At 36.5% G+C, this 15,177-nt stretch overlaps 2 protein-coding genes and 1 non-coding gene across 4 annotated transcripts in view; 1 reads left to right on the top strand and 2 right to left on the bottom strand.

Moving 5' to 3' along the window:
- LOC145479086 (uncharacterized) overlaps window positions 1–15,177 on the bottom strand; it is a 243,610-nt gene that overhangs the window by 57,794 nt on the left and 170,639 nt on the right. The window lies entirely within an intron of this gene.
- Window positions 563–15,177, top strand: part of LOC145479077 (cleavage stimulation factor subunit 3-like) — a 27,757-nt gene continuing 13,142 nt past the window's right edge. Inside the window, exons 1-8 of one of the 2 annotated variants that reach the window (XM_081457325.1) lie at window positions 563–932; window positions 1,801–1,914; window positions 3,221–3,316; window positions 7,356–7,388; window positions 8,052–8,149; window positions 11,943–12,009; window positions 13,710–13,744; window positions 13,947–14,007. In XM_081457325.1, the coding sequence (XP_081313451.1) occupies window positions 867–932; window positions 1,801–1,914; window positions 3,221–3,316; window positions 7,356–7,388; window positions 8,052–8,149; window positions 11,943–12,009; window positions 13,710–13,744; window positions 13,947–14,007 (570 nt within the window). In that variant the 5' untranslated portion in view covers window positions 563–866. Of the gene's footprint in view, window positions 933–1,800; window positions 1,915–3,220; window positions 3,317–7,355; window positions 7,389–8,051; window positions 8,150–11,942; window positions 12,010–13,709; window positions 13,745–13,946; window positions 14,008–15,177 lie in introns of those variants that run through there. The other variant, XM_081457327.1, reaches the window with a different exon arrangement.
- Window positions 2,338–2,410, bottom strand: Trnat-ggu (transfer RNA threonine (anticodon GGU)). Its single transcript has one exon. It is a non-coding gene; the product is annotated as a tRNA-Thr (tRNA).

The raw sequence follows: 15,177 nt of genomic DNA, 5'->3' as shown, positions 1-15,177 counted from the left end.
AAGGCGCTCAAAATTTACAAACAGAAGAAATGGGGAAAAAATACGTGCAGTAACCCCATGGAGACCCCAAGTGACCCCCAAAACAAAAGAAGCCAGGGCTAGGCTTTTGTCGATTGTGCTCGTAAAACTGGTATATTACGCTCCTGAGGGTGGTAAAGGGTATTTTCGTGACTCGTGATCGGCCTTTTTTTCCCGGGAAATGTGAAATGGCTAATTTTTTCCTCGTGAATCGTGATTTCCATAGTCGCCGTGATCCGTGATTTTCCAAAACGTTCTCTTTTATTTCCCGTGAAGCGTGAAATGCCAATGTTGTATTTTTCGTGAATTGTGAAAGGGCTGCTTTATTTTCCGTGAAACGTGATCTATATACCCCCTTTACCACCCTCGCTCCTAGCACTGCTCAATATTTTTGGAATTTATGCCCGAATTATACTCGTTTCTCTTTTATGCTCCTTGGATCAAAATTTTAAGCAGAATAGAGACAGAACAGAACAGGGCGAATGAAGACAAAACAAGGTATAACGCCTTTTCGAACCGCCGTTTTCTACATTTCTAAGCATCCTGGCCGGATTTTGTATTAATTTCCGCTATTTCTTGAGCAGTGCTAAATTTAGATAAAAGCTAAAAATTATGCTCGGTATTGTGCTAAAAAGTCTAGCCGGGGCGCATGGAATGCCGGTTCCTCATGAGTCGACATTCCCATCGTTCTTTGCAAGCTCGTGGACCATGCCTTGGCGGTCCGCCATTTTTCAATCGTTTCTGGTCACTTTGGGTGGCAAACTGTAGCTTAACGGCTTATTTACTCTGCCGACTAGATTTATGTGGGTTAAAGGTAATGTTTTAGACTCGAAGTAGGGCTTGAAACGATGCAAGCAGGTGGAGACGTCGTCGGGAATGGCACCAATGAAAGACGTACAGGTTCAGACCAGAAGGTACAATGCTTGTAGATCGTTATATATATTTTGAGGTTAAATTTTCGTTGTCTGTAGCTTTATTTCGTTTCGTTTTCTACATTTAACTTGGTCTAGATTTCACCAGTGTTTTTAAAGTAGGTAAGTGTATTGCCATCTGCAACTATCAGAAATCTCTTTCCTTCTTTTCAAACGCAGCTGTAGTTTTGTCTACAGCTGTGTTTTATGTTTGCTGTTTTAAGAATTGTATTCACATCAGAATGATGATATGGTCTTAGACTCACTGTATTTAAAACCGAAAACCTACCTCTCTATTTCCACGAGGAACTGAAGGCTTTAGTGATTGAATTTTTTTCTTGAATAAGCACGTGCTGTCGTAAAGTGCCCCTTCTGTCCCTAGCTTCTGTTTTAATTTTAAGCCTTGTCTGGATAACGCTTGAGTGAAATAATGTAGTAAATCACGAGGTTGCAAATTGATAATTTTGATAAAAATTGATTGAAATCGACAATTTTCAATGCTAATTGATGGATTAGTAATAGTAACAGGACTGAGTACGAGTAGAATGACTGTGAAGTGAAAGTGTGATCACTGTCTGTACAAGAAATGGTAAATTATTTGTAGGGCCTCATAATAAATCAGTCAGATTCATAAACTTTTGCCATGGTGATAATATATTTCAAATATCAATAGAAATTGATAGCAAACATTGTTGTGGTTTTCAATTTTAACTGAGTTTCTTTCAAAAATACTGTAAGAAGTAAGAAATGCACAGAGCTTTAATATCGTTTCATCCCTATTAAACACTGATGATATAAAATGTAATGAGGTCTGCTACCAGGTGTGCCAAAGGATGGGGAATTCTAATACTATGTAACTTTTTATGTTAAGGATGGTGGTGTCACATTTTGGAGTAAAACTGAACGTGGTATAAAAGCAGAGCTGCGATTACAGCATCATCCTTATGACACGGAATCCTGGGGAGTTCTGATAAGAGAGGCGCAGGTAGAGTTAAAAGTACATTAAGTTTTAGAAAGGCAAACTGTAAGAAGAATGTAGTGCTGCATTGTTTGAAAGCCAGTTAACACTAACTCAGTATTAAAAGGTAATAAAAGTATTAATTTTTCTTGCATGAATGTTTTTTTGACTGCTTATGTTTTGTGTAGCTTGAGGTAACTTAAGCTCAAAAACTGAAGGACAAACAATATAAACAGAAAACCTCACTAATCCTGGACTTGCTTGTCAGGCTTTGAACAACCTGACCCGGATTTGGTTGTTTTTGTTTTGTTTTTCTTTTACCTGTGTAGAGTCTCTTACAGTGAGACCGAAAAGTAATTTGAAAGAACCTTTAGATTTGAAGACGTGATTAATCATAGCAGTTATACACACAACTTAAGCAGTTGTGAAACTAAAGCCTGAAAAACATTCAGGCCTGAACGGGATTCGAACCCATGACCTCTGCGACACCAGTGCAGTGCTCTACCAACTGAGCTATCAAGCCAACTGGGAGATGGCCACATTGTGAGTTTGTAATATACCCATAGATGTTGAAGAATACAAATGAATATATGAAAGTTCATACGTTTGAACTGAGGAGAATGATATGAAGACATGAATGCTCATCGCAGTTATACACACAACTTAAGCAGTTGTGAAAGTTATGTATATATTTGCGATGATCAATCATGTCTTCTTATCATTCCCCGCAGTTCAGATATATGAACTTTCACATAGTCATTTGTAACCTTTAGATTTGTTCTGCCAGTTTTACAGTCTGATGGCATAAAACATTCTAATGCAATTTCTGCACAGGAGAAGAAAGCAAAAGGAAATGTTATAGCAAAACATCATGTTATAGCGTTTAGTTTTCTTTCAACTCATTTTAGTGCTAATTAAACTTAGTCTTTTCCCTTTATCTTATCCATCAAGTTCATATTTGTAACTTGTGAATATATTTACATGCTGAAGGTGTTTTTCATGGGGGTTGTGTGTTATGTATAGAAATATTATTACCCAGCCTGTATTGAAAACCAGGAATTCTTATGATAATGGAACTAACATGTAGTAATGCAGTAATAAAGGAAATGTTAAGCAAATTCTAGAAATTGATAAAAACTAAATGTTGCAACAAATTGTTCTTCCAAAATCGCAAAATTAAGGCATTGCAAATATTTCGATATGATATTATATAAATAATATTCACATTGATGGGAAACCCTTGTGAATTATGATGTATAAATAAATTTTGTATAGTAAGGTTGTCATACTGAAATCCTTCATCTATTGACAGTCTTTGTTTTTATCCTTTTAGAATACACCGTTAGAAACTTCTAGAGTGCTCTGTGAAAAGCTTGTAAGACGATTCCCTAATGCTGGCCGTTACTGGAGATTGTACATTGAGCAAGAGGTTTTTAGAATTTGTAGTCTATTTAACATTTGTACTGGTTCTATCAGTGTTACGATTTAAGTCTCCGCTCTCGGACTGGCTGTGTGTCTTTGAAGTCCATTCTTAACTAACATGTATTTTTAGGCCATTTTATACAGGCACCTTTTTGTGATTGGGAAGCGATTTCAAAGGGTATTTTAAGGTGACCTTGAATTGTTGGTGTAAATGACTAGTAATTTCTTTGAAATTTTCCAAAATTTCTGAAATTGCTGGTCAGTTTTCTCACTTATCACCATATTACTCTTGAATGTGCTACTCGATAGCAATAGTTCTGCATAAACAGGCCTTAGTAAAGACAGATTTGAAAGACACCCATTTAACTCAAAATTATTGTTGGAGAGACTACTGAAGGTGAAAGTCATAGGTAAAGTAAAATTAATTATTAATTAAATTCTACTACACATCAAAATCAAGGTCAAAGGTAGGCAGTTAAAAGGTTATCTTAATGTAGTGTTAGTTGTAAATCGACACCGAACATAGCCTTTTAGAATTTTGGTTCACTAGAGACAATGAAATGCTATGTTGGTTTGCCCTTTTAAGGGCCTAATAAATGGGATTTTTGAAGCTTGTGTCCTTTCTAACACTAAACAGAGATTGACTCTCAAACTGGTTGTGCTGTGTTTACATTGTGTGCAGTCTGGTTACTTCTGTCTCGAGTTTGAGTTATTTGTATTGGTGTCCAAAAGTAGATGATATTGTGAGCAATACCTTGCCAATGTATCTCCGATATCCCTGTCTATTTAAATGCTAATAAATATCCCCACATCCCTTCACCTTAAAACTACACTAAAGGAATTTTGCAGGAAGATATATAATTCTTTTCAGTTGTGTGGTGAGGAGGTTACCTACATGATCAAAACATTAAGTTTCTCATGTTACCATGCACTTCCTGTCATGTTATTTTTTTGGTGATATTAGAATGATGTTGACATACCCTGCGTACAAACATCAGTGTGTTAGACATATCTGATTTCTTTTTTTGCAAGTTTGTGAATTGCATTTTTGAAAGTATATATGATATCAGAAGACTCATGATTATGACTTTTTATGGTCTTTTCACCAACCCTTAAGCCAAACAAGTGCTTTTCACTTCTTTGGAAGGACAATATGTACTTTTAAAACATCTAAATCTGCCTCTCTTCGCCTCCTGAGGACACCCTCTGGCTAAAGACGTGCTCACCTTGATACTTTTTTAGGTCTGCATTCAAATCTTGAAAATAGGATCTCAAATTTCACAATAATTTTATTAATGTGGGGATCACGGCAAATCTGTGTGTTAAGTACGGAAATAATTTTTGTTTGAGACTGTGAAAAAGGAGACTCTGATTTTACTTGACCCTGATTGAGTTACCAACAAAGATGCAGTAATTGGAACTTAAAACCCTCTCATATTAGGAGTTTCCCAGCAGCCCACTCCTTGTACAATAATCTATTAAAAAATCCTTGGCCTCCCAACCAATGACACTTCTGACTTCAAAAATGTTTACTTTCCTCACACTTAAGGTAGAAACTTTCTCAGTGGAACACATGTGAAAGAACAAATTTACAAAAGAAAGTAAAGACAAGGTGCAAAAAGAAACACATTTTTAATTCTTGGCACATCCTAGAGGAAATGTCAAAAGAGGAGAATGTTGTTTTTATCTTAATGGAATTTTTTAACAATGACGTCATCAAAGAGTTCCCTGTAGTGAGGTTTACAGCAACATTTCTTCCCAGATGTCATGGATGGTAACCAGAAGTAAAGTGTATATTTTTATTGGCATGGTTTTGCCCATCGCCTTCAATGTAGTTTTGATGTCTGAAGTTTAACATAACAGACATGATGCTGTCAGTTATGTCAAAATGTGCCAATTTAAGGAGTCATGTTACTTCTGTTTCCCATCCTTACATCAGTAGGGCTGTCATTGTAAGGTTTGATGCACCTGTGGCCTTGTTGCTATATATAGGGGTGAACTGTACCAACTACTGGCAATTTCACTTGTAATATCAAGGGCCCAGCGAACCAACTCAGCCATATTGGGTTCTATGGGTTAGGGCCCTTATTGACAGCCCTGATCAGTGATCCATCAAGTCTCCTGAGAAAAATGAAGCAACAACTAGTAGTAAGGTGCATTGTTTTTTGAAAAGCTAAATTATTGAGTGGTAACGTGAAGTTGGCTCAAAATATGCATTTCTCTGTTCATTTCATTACATTTCTTGCAAAATATGGCATGTAGTTATGGGAATTCAGAATGAGTGTCAATCTACATCCACTAGACTAGATCTTGTTACCCATATGGCAGCCATATTGAATAAATTATTTTCAAGCAAATTATGGGATTCTCTCAACCTAAACCCTGAGATTTCGAACATAAGCTGGAAGTATGAATGGTTCTAATGTTTCAGCCCTCTAATGGGACAGGAATGATTATCATACTCTTGTACACATTGTGGCTTTTTCTCTACATGGACTTGCTCAAAGTCATTCAGTAATATATTAATGTTTCCTTTCTGATGCAGGATTAAATGGTTTCTTCCATTTCAATAGTTTTATAGTAATTTTATGGCCAGTTTGTTTCATTTGCACCTTCCCTAGTGCTGAAAAGATGAGCAAGATAAAGATCCATTTACTGCTAGTTAGAGGTCAACCTCTAGTTGCCCAAATTTTTTCTGCGTAGCACAGAGATTTCATAAGAGCCAGGCACCAGGCAAATTGACCAGTTGTGAGGACTATTTTGCTTGCCTGGTTTGAAATCTAGAGGAAAGGTTTTCTTATATTAGAAGTTTAGTTTGAGTAGTTTTGCCTGCCTGTGAAAAACGTTTTGCCCTCCTTCAAATGCATGACAGGTTCTGTGCCATATGTCCCATCATGCAAGCCTGCAAACCTTTGCCCCCTGGGAATGTCGCAATATATTCAGTATGGCTGCTGTATCTCTAAAAAGGTCTGTTAGGTATGTACCTGTTGGTCACTCTTGGGGGTAAAACCACTTGAAAGAAGCCTGCTGTGGGTAAAGAATCAAAACACCAACATTTGTGGTATTGTGGCCTCCTAGAAAAAGGTTGTCTTAAAAACTTGCAAGCAGGCATAATGGTTATTTGTCTGTTGGCCAACTCTCACCCAAAAAAAAAAAAAAAAAACTAACCAGGAGTGATTAACACCAGCCAATTTATTACAATATCAACAAATTTTCAAGCAGATGTGTGATAAGCAGGGTTTATTTTGTGGATATGCTATTATTATCAGTCACAAACAAAGGACAATTCCTGGCAGTCAGTAAGGGAATTGAAATGTTGATCTTGGGGCTGAATGGTTTACATTCTAGCAAGCATGAAATGCTTGTGAAACTCAAAGGCTTTCTTGGGCATCATTCACAGATTTAGATAACGTGCTCATGAAATTGATAAGATAAGATATTAATGCTAATTCACCCATCGACTTCAAAACCAGTGAAAACTGGTCTCAAGGAAACTTGGTCCTGGTACCACTTGTGATGCTGTATGTCTTTCGTGCTGTCTACCAACTATGTTCATACCAGTGTTACACTAAAATCAAAACTATTGTCTCCAAAACTAATGGACTGATTACATGAATGGCATGGAATTTGAAAAGCTCTCTGGTAGAAAACCTTAGCCTCCCTATGTTTCCATATGAAAGATTCTTCTCATCAGGGCAAGACTAAGATTTTCTAGTGTATTGTTATTCAAATTTGGTGCTTTTGATCCAGTCAGCCTATTGGGACTCCTGTGTCAATCAGCATCAAGCTATAATAGTTTTAATCAAAGTGCTCTGTGAGCAACTGCATGAATTTCCCAGTGAACTGACGACTCTTTTTGTCTCAGTCTCCTATGAACAGTGAAACTGATTTGTACACCTGTAGAGACTAGTGTGAAAGTTGTACTGGTCTCCTTGAATCACCCACCACTTGAGTGAAGCATTCAGAAATTATTTGGATCAAGATGTGTAGTATCACTTACTATTCAGGACCTTTAGAATGAATTTTTGTGGTTGATTTTCTTTCAGATGAAACATAAGAACTATGAGCAAGTAGAAAAGGTAATTGAAATAGTTGTTTGATTGCTTTTGGCCATTCCGTAGGAAAAACGGCAAATATTTTGTAATAAATAATTTAACTTGTAGATATATTCCACATAATTCTCCAACAAATTTCTTTTTAAGATTTAAGTTGTACTTCAAAACATGCTCTCTTGTCTCATAAATTGTCCAAAGGGGTTGGAATTATTTTTTTCTACAAGATGAGGTTACATACCTGAACGAGGTACATTCAGGTGTTACGTCCAGCAAAAATAAGGGCTGCCTTAAAATTGCTTTTGTTTCTTTCATTGACTTGTAAAAGCATTAGACAAGTCTTTCAATTGTTTGTTGGCATTGAAACAACAATCCCTTAAAGAACACTATCGTGTACACCAAAAGGCGCTGTCGAGTCTGTGATATTAAGGCTAACCTGAACGCTACTTAGGCTAACCTGTGTGCTATTTAGGCCAACCCCAGTGGCATTTGGTCATTTCGTGTTTTAAATGCCTGAAAAGAACTCAGTCTTCTGCTTTGACCTCATTCTTCACCGTAACTTTTTAATGGACGTAGTGATGATAACTGATGTAACTTGTTAAATAGCTGTTTTATTGTATTTAACAAAATGACTGTTGCTGGTGTGCATAACGCAACATTTGTATTGTCTTTTGACTTCTATTATTTCAGCTTTTCCAGAAATGCTTGATCAAGGTGTTAAACATTGATCTTTGGAAGTGTTACCTGTCATATGTAAAGGAAACAAAAAGTTCCCTCCAAAATTTTAGGTAGGCCTACTTTGCTAATTAATTGAGAATTACTACCAGGGTGATTGTGGAAAAAATCACTCCCTAACAGTAATCAATAAGCGTAGAATATGAGGTGTTCTCACATAAGAATTTACTTTGCTGAGCAACAATATAATGTTGCTATATTCACAGACTTTCAAAGAGCTGAGCCAGTATTACAGACCTTTTGGGTCTAATCTTAGCCACTGCTAGATCCAAAAAGGGATAGCTTATATGTGAGCAAAGACATAAGTAATCACATCTGGACACCATTATAAGTAGTCAATCACATCCCTCGTTGTTGCAATCCTTTTTGTCAACAGCAAGAATAAGTACCTGATAGGCCTGTTTAAATTCACAGACTTCCTCTCAAATCTATTTGGCTATCAACTGAATTGAGTACCCTGTACTTGCAAAGAAAATCTGTACCAACTACAGTTTTGTCATTTAATGATCAGTAACCTCCTGTACAGATGCTCTTGCAGTCTTTCCCCTCCCATGTGGGAAGGAAAAAAAACAATAAGCCCAAGGAGTGCCTGTTGTGTTTGTTTGAATGTGACAGGATATCAAGTTAACCTATGATTCATATCAAGATATATTTTCATATGTCAGGACTGTTCTATACAATCAGAATTGCAAATCCTTTGTTAATTTTTTCTTCGATACTGTCAGATTTGAAGCGTTCTGCTCATGATCCTCTTAGTGGTAGTGATACCGAAAGCATTAGCTCTTATCAGTTGTTTCTGTTGATACTGCACAGGGATAGTACACCTCTGATAGGTTGCTCCATATTATAAGTACCGTAAAGAGATCTTTACTATAAAAATTATTTTAAAGTGTGTATGACATGAAAAATAATTTCTGCTTATTTGAAAAGCCTTTCAAAATACAGAAGAATGGTGTTTTTCTTTTTGAAATATCTTTTTTGGTTGTAGAGATATTGGTGTTAGATCAGTGATGACATCATAAGGTTTGCAACTTAAAAAGTGGTAAAATACTGAATAAACGATATCTCTGGAAATATTGAAGCAGTGTTCTTGAAACTTGGCACCACAAATAAATGTGCATCAAAAAAGAAACAAAACGTCACCCTTGGTGCTATTGCAACAAAAACTGAAATTCCCAGTTTTTGTCTGAAACCAAGAACCATGATCTACCCCACCCAATCTAATGATGGGAGTTAAGACAATATGGGAACTATGTCTGTTCCAAGTAGGGCCAGTTTGTCTCACTTTAGAGGTTGCAAATGGGGTTATTTGGTTTTTTTTTTTAACAGAAAGAGATGAAAGAGTTGCTATGGCAACAGTACTATGGGTGTCATTTTGGTTCTTTTGTGATGCACATTTGTGCTGCAAGTTTCAAGAACACTGGTTCAATATTTCTAGAGATATTGTTTATTCAGTATTTTACCATTTTTTATTTGCAAACAATGTGACGTCATAAAGGATGGAAGACCCAAATATGAACAAGAAGATCTGTTAGATCTTATGACCGCGCTTTTAAAATTTAACTGTTTTCTTATCACTACAGTCGCAATGCAGTGCACATTCAAAGGCAGTCCTTGATGATTCTTTTGTTACTGTAGACACCACATCACTTGATCAACACAAACTGTATTATTGCACCATCAGTCGTAATCGTAGCCATTGTGAAATCTCCGATAACATAATGTTCTTAATCTGAAACTTTCTTCAGAATATGTATGGGCATGAACGATACGAATGCAACAATAATAACACTATTAGAGCAGTTTTCATTTGAGTGTGGAAAGTAATTAGACAATTACTTTGGTTTTGGTTTTGGTTTTACTTCGGTTTGAGATTGGCTGAGTTGTCTAATTGGTAAGTAATTGGTTTGGTTTTGGTTTTACGACACTCAATTGAAAACCGACTCTAAAAGTCATGATTAAATTTAATTGGTTTTTCAATGAGTAAAGGGCTAGCAAACTAGTCACACTAGTCACATAATACAAGAATTACATTATTCACGGCTATCTTTAGTATGGTGGTTATTTCCCTTCCAATGACGTAATCCTTGCATGTTCTGACATGTTCTTTGCTTGGCTTGCAAATATTTAATTTTCCTTCCAATCTATGAACTCGCTGCGATGAAGCAGCCAAAGAATTTACTTCATTTGCCTAAAACCACAAGAAATACTCGCAAAATTGCAAATAAATTAATGACCGTTGCTTCTGGCAAAATAAATGTGCAAAGTAAACACGACCTTATTTGTCACCTAACGAAAGTGAGAGCAGCAACATCAGCGCATTCCATGGCTGACGTAATACCTTTTTTAGTGTATTTATTATTCCCTTGGAATCCAATGCTTCGATAAAACCAAAAAAATGAAAAACTAAATTGTTAAATTTGTTTATAACTTCAGACGGAGTGCGTATCACCGAGCTAGGGTATATCAGTTATGGAAGAAGAATTGCGTTTATAATATTAACCTTGCCAGAAATCGACAAACCCCTTGACTTCCATAAATTTATTGCCTTTACTTAAAATTTTTCTCGACTAGTATCTGTACATCATGTGTAATGAAAATTCCCAAAAACTTAACAGAAGTTTTCAATTTGACTCCAAGTGGTTCATTTTCACAGTTCTGGAGGGAGTTGATCCACATTGCTTCTGTTTTTGCAATGTTAAGTTTTAGTCCAGAAACTTTCTCAAAACAATCAAGCAAAGCTTGTGCAGAATCTAAATCTGATAAAACAACAGTTGTATCATTAGCAAACTACAACAGTTTAGTTTCTAAATTGTTTATTTTTATTCCTTTAATATCGTCTTGGTTTCTTATAACAATCGCTAGGATTTCAACTGCGGAGACAAAAAGATTGGGAGAAAGGGGGTCCCCCTGCCTAACTCCATGCTCTGTTTAAAGTAGTGATAGCAAAGACCATTGTTTATAATACAACTTTGAATATCTTTATAGAAAATATTGACCCATCTTATGAAATCAGGCCCAAAACCGAATTGATTCAAACATTTTTCAAGAAAAGTCCATTCCAAACTGTTGAATGCTTTCTCGTTTGTCATGTCATGTACACTTTACCTTACCTTTACTTTAAAGCTGAATGTTTTTGACTTAATGTCATCATCTCCCTGATGACACCAGTCCTTAAAGAAAGGCTTCTTGCTGTTGTGATTCAGTTTCCCATTTCGCTATAAACTGGCATAACTGGCTAAATAGCTCTGTACTCTGTCCATAGTACTTGTTGAACTTGTCCTGGGAGGATGTGTGTGTGTGTGTGTGTGTGTTTGGTTTGGGGCAGGGGAGAGGCATGGATCATGAAATCCCTGCAGTATTTGTGTTTGATTGGTTTGTCTGAATTCTTACTAACTTTTTTGATAGAGGTCCGAATGCTTGAGAAAACTGTGTAAAAAAGAGTTTTTATTCTATTGCTGGGGATAGAAGTTAGAAATTACTTTGTAAAGCCAGCTTCATTTTGTTTTTGGGTGTCATCCTTGGATTCAGTCCTGAAGAATTTCTATTGGTGTTCATCCCTCCCTCTCTCCCTTTCTAAGGTTTCCCTGTACAACCCTGTAAATCGTCAGTAGGGTGTTCAAAGGTAGCTGGTTGTCAGTGAAAATATCCATCTACTTCATGATTTTTGCCGGCCACTTTGATGGGCTATTTGTCTAATCCTTAGAAAAAGGAGGCAAAGTCAGCTTAACCTACTCCAATTTACTCCAATCTAACCTACTCCAATCAATCTCCAATCAAAACATTCAGACAACCCCACATCAGTTGCATAAACTGGCTTATTCAGATGTCATGTTCATTTTTCAGAGATAAAATGCTGCAAGCATATGAATTTGCCCTGGATAAAGTTGGGCTGGACTTCAACTCTTATCAGGCAAGAGTTTCTGATTTCAGTGTTTCTTTATAGTAAATGTATTTTGGCATCTGAACAAACAAAACAAACTATTTTCAGTTTCCTTCAGAAAATATCCCATGGGAGGTTCTCCGCCCGTCACAGCATGCCCAAAGTCTAAAGGGTGTAGAGTCTTGTTTGCTGTTGATCAATAGCAATATTGTTTTAGCCATTTACTTATTGACTAAGGGGTCATCCACAAAATAGGACATTTCCTTATTTATATGATCAAGCTTCAGGAAGGATTTAGAAATTCAGGGTTACACAATTTTAATACTTCAAAATTGTTGAATGAACTGAAGAGCATACATACACAACTGCAAGTTTCGAATGATAATTCAGTCCACATGAAATTTTTCTACAGTGTTGAGTTCAACAGTACTTAAGGGCCCATTAACCGATCTTTTCAAGCCGTTGCTAAGGAAAATTTATTCTCATATAACCTCATCATGTTTAGTTAGTTCAGAGTTATTTCATGTGTTTTAACATTTTCATGATCAGCAACACTAGTGATGACGTCATCAGGCCACGCCCATGGTCATGTGACTAATACTGAAAAAACGCAAAGGCTCCCAGGCAAATTACTTTAACTGGATTTTTTTCATTGATTTAATATTTTAATTTAAACCCTCATAACGCTATGCATAGATTTTGTTTCATTTCTAAAAGGTCAAATTTTGAGAGAAGTTCAAAATATTAAAAATTTCGTAATTTTCTGAAAAAAGCATGATTTCGAAAAAGGAATGCATAGCTATGTTTCCAACGTTGGTTTTAATCGAAATCCGTCAAAAAAGGCTGGAGTTAATGAAAAACCGCGTTTCCTTTAGTATTTAAAGAAACCGGAAGTGCGCCTGATATATATTTGAAGTTACCCTATCAGCGCGTGCGCAATTTACACTACCAGTGCACTTCGGTAAGATCAAACAAAGCCACATGGAGTTAGTCTTTCTCTTTCTATTGCTCTTGTTTTTCTGTCTTTCTCTTATTTCATCTTTGCTTGTACTCTTTTTACTTTGCATTTTGTGAAAAACAAAGAAAAACATCTAAAATGTAAGCGAATTTGCAAGTTATTGAGTTGTTTTTACTTTCCGCGCTGAGGCTGACGTAAGTAACCGGAAGTGAAAATTCACCTCCTTAGCAACGCGCGCATAAATCGGTTAATGGGCCCTTAAGATAAATAATTGGAACTAATTATTTAAAGGAATTTCAGTTAGAATTCTAGCTACTAAAAACAATTATTCGCTCAAGATTTCTATGAGGTGATCATTGATTTGGCCTTCTGCCCTGCCAACTTCAGCACCTCAGAAATCTTGCGCAAATAGACTACGACAATTTACTAATAGGAAAACCAATCAGATTTGCAGTCAATGCCAAGATCTGTGAGTTGAACACACAAAGTATCTACTAAAAAATATGTATGTGAAACACAGAGAAAGAGATTTCAAGTGTTTTCTATTTCTGTTAAACAATACTGAGCAGACAAGGAATGAGAATCACTCATTTACAATTATTAGAATGTGATTTCTCAAATTTCTGTGATAACAAAATTAAAAGCTCATGCTAATTCTGTATTTTTGATAGATTACAAGAACAGAGGTTTCACTTCAACATTTTTCTCTTAAAATGCAGTTAAAGTTCTACTGTTGTATTAATTCATCCTCTGTTGTTTTTGCTCTTTACAGATTTGGATGGACTTTGTGAATTTTCTGAAGTCAGGGTAAGAGTTTATTATCTTGGGAGTATTGAGCAAAATATCTTACTGACAGCTGTCTACTGAACTCAATTGTTACATGTATGGCATAATTATATATAATTCATAAAATTGCAGCCTTTGGGAGATTTCGCTGCCACTGACCAACAAGCTGGCCTAGTGTAATACCATTACTGATGTGTTATTAAGATTGTTCTTTTACTTTTAGTGAAGCAGTTGGAAGCTATGCTGAAAACCGCAAGATTATCTCTATAAGAAAAGTCTACCAGGTAATGGCTCTAACGGAGGGTTAGTGTTACTGGTACAAGAATTTGTATTGAGGTGGGTAGTAGAGGGGGGGGGGGGGGTGGCAGGTGGGGGGGTTAGAGGCAGAGAACTCGAAGTATCTATGTTTTTCATTGTCTCCTTCATCTTCCTTAAGTACGAAGCTAAAGTGTATGACATATTTCTTGCCTGAGGGCACCACACAAACTGGGTACTGACAAGACTTCAACTTGGATGGTTTGATTGACTTTAATCCAATGAACAAAATTGTTGCACTATTAAAGCCTGATGGAATAGTTTACAGGGCATAGTTAAGTTGACCTATATTGCTTATAGAAAACAAGGGTGAGTTGAAATGGCTGAGGATAGTGCTCACATTCTATAGTTTCAACCTTTTGTTGTCTAATCACTCTAACTTAGTGCAAGTCAGAAAACACCAGTCATACAGGAGGGGGCATCTTGATTATGGATCAGACATAAACAGCATAGTTTATTGTAACAAACAAATGTGGCCCTAGGGTACTTATTACCGTAGTACATCAAATGTAGTAAACAAAAAAACACAGAGATTTTACTAAAACAAAATTTCCAGAATGAAGTGATCAAAAACGGAGATGCTGTCGAGTGACAACTCATAACGGACAAACTCCTTAAATATCAACTACTTAGCATAAGTTAATAAAGATGGTGAATTTTAAGCTCGGTAATGAAATGTGAAAATGAATTAATCAACATGACACGAGCACAGGACAAAGAAAAATTCTGAGTCCCCGACGGCAATCAAACCCATGACCTCCTGAACACCGGGCAGGCGCGCTATCCACTGAGCTACGAGAACTCGTTACCGAGCTTAAAATTCACCATCTTTATTAACTTATCACTACTCACGATGAATTCGATAGCGTTGATCCTAGCAGTATACAGGACACCTGTCATATATGAACTCAGTGAAATGTCCTTGCTCTCCATGAGTTCTCGTAGCTCAGTGGATAGAGCACCCACCCGGTGTTCGGGAGGTCATAGGTTCAATTCCTGTCGGGGACTCAGAATTTTTCTTTGTCCCGCACTCGTGTCATGTTGATTAATTCACCTTCACATTTCATTACCGAGCTTAAAATTCACCGTCTTTATTAACTTATCACTACTCATGATGAATTTGATAGTGTTATCCTAGC

The sequence above is a fragment of the Orbicella franksi genome, chromosome 2, assembly GCF_964199315.1.
Source record: "Orbicella franksi chromosome 2, jaOrbFran1.1, whole genome shotgun sequence".
Taxonomy (NCBI): domain Eukaryota; kingdom Metazoa; phylum Cnidaria; class Anthozoa; order Scleractinia; family Merulinidae; genus Orbicella; species Orbicella franksi.
Note: the sequence above shows the minus strand (reverse complement) of the source record. Positions and strands in the feature narration are given on the sequence as shown.